The 9,291-nt window shown below is 44.6% G+C and overlaps 1 protein-coding gene across 4 annotated transcripts; it reads left to right on the forward strand.

Moving 5' to 3' along the window:
* Nucleotides 1–397: 397 nt before the first annotated feature.
* Nucleotides 398–9,285, forward strand: ncln (nicalin). Of its 4 annotated transcripts, none has more exons than XM_040184547.2 (15): nucleotides 398–970; nucleotides 1,599–1,789; nucleotides 2,502–2,646; nucleotides 2,792–2,886; nucleotides 3,634–3,714; nucleotides 3,816–3,919; nucleotides 4,681–4,769; nucleotides 4,965–5,104; nucleotides 5,249–5,475; nucleotides 6,033–6,120; nucleotides 6,219–6,257; nucleotides 6,391–6,551; nucleotides 6,834–6,887; nucleotides 7,062–7,140; nucleotides 7,418–9,285. In XM_040184547.2, the coding sequence occupies exons 1-15, from the start codon at nucleotides 796–798 to the stop codon at nucleotides 7,478–7,480; spliced, it is 1,731 nt and encodes a 576-aa protein (XP_040040481.1). In that variant the 5' UTR covers nucleotides 398–795; the 3' UTR covers nucleotides 7,481–9,285. The 4 variants fall into 4 exon arrangements, with proteins under 4 accessions (XP_040040481.1, XP_040040482.1, XP_040040480.1 ...); XM_040184548.2 differs by having other exon boundaries at nucleotides 442–970; nucleotides 5,249–5,427; nucleotides 6,388–6,551; XM_040184546.2 differs by having other exon boundaries at nucleotides 452–970; nucleotides 6,388–6,551.
* Nucleotides 9,286–9,291: the final 6 nt, after the last annotated feature.

A 9,291-nucleotide genomic window follows, 5' to 3' on the forward strand; every position in this document is an offset into this window, starting at 1 on the left:
TTTTCTCTTTTTGAAATAAATAAGTTGTTAAGCATTACAAATGTTGTTATGTTTCATACAATCACCAAGTCAAAGCTCTGACTATTTCGAGGGGCTTTTAAGTCTGTTAATAAAAAGACTGATTGACCAGCGGTTGTCTTGGTATTGTGGATGTTACCTGTGCTCTTGACTCCCACTGGAAGCAGCGGGCCGTGTCAGGTCAAGTCTTAACAACCTGCTAATTCAAGGGGCGTCCATGAAATGTGATATCAATTATTTTTCAAACAAACATTATTATAACTTAATTAAAGGCCCTTTGTGTAAGATGCTGTAGTGGACAACAGTCGTGCCCTGAACAGGAAAATAGAAAAACAAATGCTTTTTTACAAAAAGCAGGTGTCCAGCGGCATCTAGCGTCAGTGAATAACATAACACCTCCTTTCGGTTATAGCTGCCCTGGATGACTCCTGAAGGACCGTTGATTCAACACAACTCAAATGTTTAAATACTTATAGAATAAATGACATACATAAACACGTATTTTTCTTAAACACACAGACAGACAATATTATTTTTCTCCATTTTCAGGAGGAAACAAGGACGTCGGATTTGTCCCAGTGGATGCGCAGAGTATAGCAGCTGGTCGCTATTCGCCTGACCAGAATGATCTGTCATACGCTCCGGTCGAGCATAGTGGTTGGTAAGCTAGCTAGCTAGCTAAAGCTAAACAAGGGTCCCTGCCTGTCAGTAGTCGAACGCAGCGACAGCTGAACATATTATTCCAACCCTAGCTGTTCGCACAACAAAATCGCCACAATGTTTGAGGAGGCCAGTGAAGTCTTCGATAACATGTTTAAGTCCTCGTTCCCCTTAACCTTCATTGTGTTTATCCCCGCGGTGTTGATCCTGGTGTCGCCGCTCCCGGCCGAGGCGGCGCACGAGTTTACGGTGTACCGCATGCAGCAGTACGACCTGCAGGGTCAGCCCTACGGTGAGTCCGCTGTTTCCCCATGTTGTGTATTACGCGAAACTTAAGCGATCTCCAACGTCAAACTCGTAGCTTTCAGGAGCTGACCGTAAGCAACAGTTCAGTGCAGGTTCGGAGCAGCAGCAGCTAGCTTGGTGCTAATGTAGCTTAGCCTTGCTAGTAACGAGAGACAAGCTAACGTAAGTTAGCTCATTCATTTGGAGACAGTTTGGATCCTTAATGTTACTTAAAATGATATCTGAACATCCTTCCCACGTGTACTCACTAACGCATTCCAATTTACGACTCTTCACTCTAATACATTAATACGTTAGCAACATTACAAACAAACCTCTGTCTTAATTTCCAACCGCAACAGCATTTTCAAAGCAGAAGTCGTAATGGCTATTTGTGTGTCACCTGTTTGAGGAGGATTCATGAAGGTTACCAGCCTTGACAAAAGGGATCAACCAAGCCACAGCTCCTTGGTTAAAGTGCGTGTCTACAGAATGGATCAGAACCAGAACCATTCTGACCATTCCAACTCAACACAGTGGCTTTTCAGCTTAACAGCTTTTTCACGTGACATGAAGTCAAGAGTTACTGTTTCATATTAATGTCTATCGTGTCCCCCCCCCCATCCCCCACTCAGGTACCAGGAATGCCATCCTGAACACGGAGGCTCGTACTGTGGAAGCAGAGGTACTAAGTCGTCGTTGTGTTATCATGCGACTGGCAGAGTTCTCCTATGAGGAGTACCAGAAGGCTCTGCGCCAGTCGGCAGGAGCTGTGGTCATCATCCTGCCCAAGAACATGTCTGCTATGCCCCAGGACATAGTACAGGTGAGGACGCTGAAATGAATGTCTCGTGTGTCCCTGTCCCTTCGCCGTTTCCACTTCGTAAAGTCAAATGCAAAGGAGAGCGTTGGTGCAACATTCATTCGAAAGTGGGCTACAATTTAGGGCGCAACAAGAAGGAATATTGCGTGTATTGTTATCACACTCTATGCTCGGTACAAGTAATGAGTAGCATTCCTAATTTCTCAAGAAAATCCTAACAGAGGCGAGCAGTGTCCAAATGCACCGTTTGGATTACATCACCATCATGTGCACTATATTTTAAGCTTTTTACTTAACTTGCCCGAGCTCAGTGGGACTCAAAAACAAAGAAAAGGGTTTAGAAGGTTTCACAGAGGTTAGATGTTATCCTACAAAAACCCACAGCTTAGTTTTATGAGCGAGATTATTAGATTAGTCCTTCTGGAGAGCACAAGTAGTGGGCACTTTATGAGTTATCCATTTCGTTACGTAACTAATTTCAATTTTTGGTGAGTGATTATAGTAACAAAAGGTTATTTTGTAATGCCGCTCCTCTCCTGCTTCCTAGTGAGGCTGTCCCAAAATGTGTGCTGTGTTTTTAACTTGCAGAGTTTAATGAATTAAATACTAAACTCCCTTTTCATGTTTGGATCCATCAGCATCTTGCGCTAACAAACTGAGCTGTGTGCCGCGTCTTGTTAAAACGCGCTGGTCTCCCCTGTTTTATCATGTGCAGCAGTTCATGGAGCTGGAGCCGGAGATGTTGGCCACGGAGACCATCGTCCCCGTCTACTTTGCCATGGAGGACGATGAGCTGCTGTCCATCTACACCCAGACCCTGACCTCCTCTTCCTCACAGGGCTCGTTATCAGCAGCAGAAGGTATTTGTTTGCTCTAGATCGGACCTGCTGTCGGGTTCAATGTCTCTTCCCATGTCTGCATTTTACACATTTATAATGAAATGGGCATCTTATGATTCCACGATTGGCAAGTTGGAGAATTCTAATGCTGTGTTGGATTTTGTAGTGCTGCTGCATACGGCCACAGCCAACGGCTTCCAGATGGTAACCAGTGGAGCGCAGAGTAAAGCTGTCAGCGACTGGGCCATCACCAGTCTAGAGGTGAGACACTTCAACATAATCTCTACTCTAATCTAACTTTCCCACGAGCCAATCTTTGCAAAGAAGAATATCAGTATTTGTAACTTCAGTCACATTATATTCTTAATAATTGATATAATAATAAAAGATTTCTTTTATAGAATCGACCCAAAATGTCAAACTGAAGTACCTGGATTTTCTGTACAGATAAATAAACATCAGGAGCACCAGTCAGGGTTGCTTGTTACAGTCTTGGTTGTCAGGACTGTTGAATCGCAGATAGAATTACCTGTATTCCTTTCCTTGTATTTCCTGTGAGTATAACTGAAAGCTCCAACGCTAAACAAGGATTATTAATACTTTTCATGTGAATGTTCTTCTGGAATTGATTACCACAATATTTCTGTCCGTTCTTTTCACAATTCCGTGGTTTTTGGATGGCGTTGATCATTGTCTCAAGTTGATTATCTCTGCAGAACACATAGTTTAAGTCAATGAAATTGCACTTTCTTGTTTCTTGCTCTTCTGAGTTTGTATCCCTATGGTTGAAAGCACTTATTGTAAGTCGCTTTGGATAAAGCGTCAGCTAAATGACATTTAATGTAAAAACCCTATGAGGTCGAATGCGACTGTAACCTGCAGCAGCTGTGCTACCAGCCTGTTTAATCAGCAGGATGCCATTGGTTCAGCTGAAGCACATGATCTAGATAATGTGATTGTTTTTGTTTTCTTCATGTCATCTAATGGCGCCCTTTCTTTATTGTCCAGGGTCGTCTGGCCGGAGTCGGAGGAGAAGACCTGCCGACTATCGTGGTGGTCGCCCACTACGACTCTTTTGGAATCGCTCCTGTATGTTCACAGCTCCTGTTTCCCTTAGTAAATAACTGTTTTCTAAGACAAACTGTAATGCAACACAACCGGAGGGTAAACCAACGTTTGTGTGTTTCCAGTGGCTGTCGTACGGAGCGGACTCAAACGGCAGCGGGGTGTCCATGTTGCTGGAGCTGGCTCGTCTCTTTTCAAAACTTTACACCTACAAGAGGACACACGCTGGGTGAGTGACGAGGACGGCGCTGCCATTCATGTCGTCATTAGCTTTTAAAGCTCTAAAAGGATTGGACGGAGGGGAGACAGAAGAAATAGTGGCTGGAAGTCCCTCCGCCCTTTATGTAAAAAAAAAAATATATCTATATATATTTACAAACACTTTTAGTTGCATTAAAAAAAAGCTTTGTCTATTATAAAGTCATGTTAAAGACCGCCCCCCCCCCCCCCCCCCCTGGACTATGCTGCGCTCTCATTTTATGCATTATGTATGAAACGGTCAAAGTGGTATTGAGTGCTGACCTCAGTGGTCCATCTGAGCGTAAGATCAAATCTTTTTTTATTCCCTCACATTTGTCCGGGTTAGAGTCCTACTTCAAATGCTTTTTGAGAACTATCCCGAACATCCTCGGTGCACTCTGCCGGCCGTAAGAACCACAGCCAACTGGTAAACACTTAAAAGCGGTCAATAAGATGGCGCAGACTGATTCTTATGTCAAAATGTGCCCAGCAGTAGCTGAGTGGAAGGACTTCTGACAGAGTGGTCTGTGAAGGACTAATGGACTTAACTGTCTTACTGGCGTGTGGCAGAAGTTGAAAGTCAGCACCATCCACTTGATTCGTCCATCATTTATATGTATCATCGTTATTGTCATTTGCCTTTTTGTTAACTCTAATCTTAATAGCTATTCATTGATTTATCATCACGCATCCATCAGGAAATTTCCCTTCCTAGATTTGACCGGCGTGTGAATCATGTTGTGTGCGCAGGTACAACCTGCTGTTCTTTGTATCTGGGGGGGGGAAGTTCAACTACCAGGGGACCAAGCGTTGGCTGGAGGACAATCTGGACCATACAGGTACTCGTGTTCTTACAATTTGGTTCTGTATGCAATTTGTTTGGGCTATGATTCTATTCTAATACCCACAATCTGGACAAAGAATTATTTTTCTTATAAGTCACTACATTCAACATTTGGTTATTGATGTTTTAATGTTTTTACCCCCTCCTGTTTTTGAATTCACATATTCCATTGTTTTCCCTCTCCCGATAGACTCCAGTCTGCTGCAGGACAACGTAGCCTTTGTCTTGTGTCTGGACACTCTGGGGAACGGAGACTCTCTGCATCTCCACGTGTCCAAACCTCCTAAAGAAGGATCTCCTCAGTTTTCTCTACTTAAAGAACTGGAGCTGGTAAGAACCTCGCGGCTTGATGCACCTCAGTCTGATTATTTTCATTTATGTCATCGTCAAATCTAGTTTAGCTCTATTTATCTGACTCGACCCGTGTCGTGAATTAGATTCTAGTTGATCATTTGGAACTACATTTCCTCTCAGGTGGCCGCCAGTCAGTACCCGGAGGTCAAGTTCTCCATGGTCCACAAGAAAATCAACCTGGCCGACGACATGCTGGCCTGGGAGCACGAGCGCTTCGGGATCCGCCGCCTGCCGGCCTTCACGTTGTCCCACCTGCCCTCCCACCGCCTGGCTCAGCGCTTCAGCATCATGGACGTGCGGTCAGTGTCCCCCTCCTCTCGCCACGGAGCGGGAGAGCCCCCTGCTGGGTGGGTTCACTACTGCGAGTCTCCGAATCACCCCAGAGAAAAGCGTTTCCATCCCAGCTTCATGTCATAGGCCCATTCCACCCCCCCCCCCCATCTTTACCCCCCATCTTTACCCCCCAGTCCCCTGGATACACCTTCACCGAAAGACCGCTGTGAGGGTGCAGCCAGTGCATATTTGACATCATTCGTGACCGTATTTATGCACTTCTGTTAGATGTGGAATGAGAGAGTGAGGTTGTTTAAGCTTGGCTGTGACATCTTTTGTATGGTCCTCTCCTGTCCCACCCTGTCCCACCCTGTCCCCTCCTGTCCCCTCCTGGCTGTTAGTAAACCATTAATCGGTTAAGTGTTACAATTTGAAACTTGACCCCTTTCCGGTCGGTTTATTTGATGTTCACTCTTTCTTCTCTCAAACTTTTAGCGTATCGGCTGCCCTGGGTTATAATGGATGCTCTTTGATTGGTGCCCCCCCCTCACTCCCCTTTCTTTGGCTCACCTTTTTGTCTTCTTTCCACCATCTCTTAACTGCGTGCACCCGTGTTACTGTGTTTTTACAGGCCTCATGTAGATGTGAAGAAGCTCAGTAGGAACACCAAGCTGGTAGCCGAGGCGCTGGCTCGGGTCATCTACAACCTCACAGAAAAGGTAAACGCGCAGACGGAGGAGATGATGCGGCTCCAGAGTCTCCCTCCTTCCCGCCTGGGATTTGACATTTCTGCTGTTGTGTGCACCGTTCTTCACAGGGGGCTCCCGGGGACCTGCAGATCTTCACTGAACAGATGGTGAGTCACACAACTGCAAGTCAGGGGGGGGGGGAAAGAATTTGCGCGAGGACACCGAGCCGTCCATCGCGGACGCTGACATGGCGTACGCCTCGTGTTGTAATGCGGTTTGTGCGACGCGTTGCGTCAGCAGGTGCAGGACGAGCAGCAGTCGGCGGTGGTGGACTGGCTCACGGCGCAGCCCCGAGCCGCTCAGCTGGTGGACAAAGACAGCAGCGTGGTGTCCACTCTGGAGTATCACCTCGGACACTACCTCAAGGACGTGAAGAGACACTACGTCAAAGCTGACAAAAGGTAGAGACGGGCGACGGGGAAGGTCATTGTTCCTTTTAAAGAGTGAGCACACAGATCCAGTAGTTGGTAAATACATGAGTTAATCTTCCCTCTATTGATTGAATTAGTAGGCTGTCATCACAGCCGGTGTAACACAGTCTAAATATTCCAGTATTTTATTGGAAATTGGACCACCAATTCTTTAAAACAAAAGTATCAAAAGTACCAGCGTCATGAATGAATCGCCACAAATGAAATATGCTTGAAATATTGGTTTCAAGTCTTTCTCTGTTTTGTCCTCAGGGATCCAGAGTTTGTTTTCTACGACCAGCTGAAGCAGACTATGAACGCGTACAGGTAACGAGCTCCTCACCTCATACCTTCATAACTCTGTCCCCAAGGCTTCACTTAGTTTCACACTTTTCTTTTTGTCCATTAAAATACACCATGACATTATGTCAAAGAGGATTTGGTGCGGTTTCCCTTTTTGATAATCGCCCCTGTATCTCGCTCACTCTCGTCCCCTCTCAGAGTGAAGCCGGCTATTTTTGACTTGCTGCTGGCGGTGTGCATCGCAGCCTACTTGGGAATGATGTATCTCGCTATCCAGGTAAGTCACTGAGCTCCCCCAGCACGCGGCGTTCTCTTCCAGCCTCTAACCAATGTTTCACAATAATGATGTATCAGCTCATTGCTTTTCACGGCGGTGGAGCATTTGGGCGCTAGAGAGTCAGATCTTTCCTCTTGAGCAGTCGGCGGAGATCAATACGGACAAGTTGACGTTGACGAGCGCCCACGGTTCCGCGTCGACGTTGTTGATATTCCATGTGCGTAAAAGGTCTGCGATTAAAATGATAATGAACTCTCGTCATGCTCTTTTTCTGCAGAACTTTGGAGTCTTCTACAGTGTTGTACGCAGAGTCACCCAACCCAAGACGAAGGCTAACTAAAGAAGCATGAGGGGTTTTTTTGTTTAGTTTTTTTTCTACCCCGATCCCTCATTTTCTTTTCACAAATCAAGGAACTTTTAGCAGTGGGAACGCAGCTGCTGTTCTCGTTATGCTTTTCAAAGCCAGCAGAATCGCTTCCATCTCCTTCATCCTGATCCACAGACTCTGATGTCAGATCCTGTCCTGCTGTCAACTTAATCCATGTGGTCTCACGGACCAGAATAATCAGGAATCATTTTTTATCAATCTCCCTGTCGTCACGGACAGCGATGTCTCGTCATTCATTAGTAAGGATCCCTGCGCCGGACATATATTTCATTAGTTCACTCTTGTGCGGGACTTGGAAGCATTTGTCAACAACTGTGAGATCTAGATGAGATGAGTTGTATGATGTACGAGGGTTCGCTCTGCCAAACCGATGTCATGTGTCGTCTCAGGCAGCTACAGGGAGAAACCGACCAGGCAGAGTTGAGCCAAGAATTTCTTTAGTCAGCAGATCTGCTCACCCTACCTGGTTGCCATGGAGAAGTTTGAATTTGAATACTCAAATTTTCATAAAGACGTTCAAATAGGTAATTGTATTTGGTTGTTTCTTAGCGTACCGACTTCCTTTTAAATCCACAGTCTGTAACAACACCTTCTAATGTGCAGAAAGACATTAACAGTTAACAAGATACAAAGTCCTCCATGTGTCCCTGTCCCGCCCCCACTGCTCATCGAGGAAACGCCGTCAGCGATGCCGCTCAAAGGGAAACTCTAAAAAAAAAGCCATTCAACATTACTTGGCAAATGACTTACTGTGAATCGGCATCGAGACGGAGTTGGACAGATTAACATAGATTTTATGGATAAAGTAATTTAAACATTACATCATCCTCATTCAATCGCCTTGGTAGTTTATTAAAAGAAACATTAAATTGAATTAAATATTTGCCAGATTATTATTGTATTAGTCTCCTAATCATGTTAAATTTATAACCATATAGAAGTCTACACAGATTACACCTTTTTAAGATTTCCCTTTTTGTGCCACATTTTCTGTAGATGAGGTTTTTTTCTGTTGGTGTGTGAAATACGTTTTTTTGTTGTTTTTTTACATGAATGGATAAAACAAATGCTGATGGTTGACTTACCTTAAAACTCATGTCAAAAGGTCATGTTTGTCTAATCAAAGCACAGGTGTGTGTTAAGTGTGTCCGATTACCTATCAACACATGAGATAAGACTCCACCCCGTTACACCCTTTTATCAGTGGAAAACATGTTTTGTTGAATGTGACCTTTTGCTGCCTGCAGCAATAATGTGATTTGACATTTATCTGATATATTTTTTGAAGCCATGTCAAGATGCTGGTCCAGCACTGCAGTGTTTGTACACTGGACGTCTTAATGGGCAATAACACAAAAGGTGCGTCGGATTAGATGGGGACGTACATCTTGAGCGCACCGAGATTCTTAATTTCGTGAGATGTTGGTGTCTGTAAAATGAGTTCTGCAGTGTTTCCTTGAACTTTTCTCTGCCATAGTCTTCTTGTGGGTGAACGTTGTGTTTTTGCCTTTCGATATTTCCCACTTTTTACTGCATGACCAGTGTCCTGCCCCCTTTTTTTCCCCTGTTTTTATATTACCAACGTGAGGGAAATACTGTGTGGTACATGAGAATTTTTAATTTATTGAAGCTAGATTTCATTTATGCACTGAACTCTCCTCTGGTCTGATCTCTATTTGGCCTCATCCACAACACGATCTTTGCAATGAAAAGGACATCAGTTGTGATTTAAAAAATAAAAAAAAATAAAATCACAAGGAAAA

The sequence above is a fragment of the Gasterosteus aculeatus genome, chromosome 8, assembly GCF_964276395.1.
Source record: "Gasterosteus aculeatus chromosome 8, fGasAcu3.hap1.1, whole genome shotgun sequence".
Lineage (NCBI taxonomy): Eukaryota > Metazoa > Chordata > Actinopteri > Perciformes > Gasterosteidae > Gasterosteus > Gasterosteus aculeatus.

What these genes read in the sequence shown, in the direction of transcription:
- ncln (XM_040184546.2), top strand. Translation starts at nt 796, where the DNA reads ATGTTTGAGGAGGCCAGTGAAGTCTTCGATAACATGTTTAAGTCCTCG. An exon ending in ACTCTTTTGGAATCGCTCCT is followed by an intron (nt 3,715 to 3,815) that starts GTATGTTCACAG and finishes GTGTGTTTCCAG; the next exon opens with TGGCTGTCGTACGGAGCGGA. An exon ending in TCTACAACCTCACAGAAAAG is followed by an intron (nt 6,121 to 6,218) that starts GTAAACGCGCAG and finishes CGTTCTTCACAG; the next exon opens with GGGGCTCCCGGGGACCTGCA.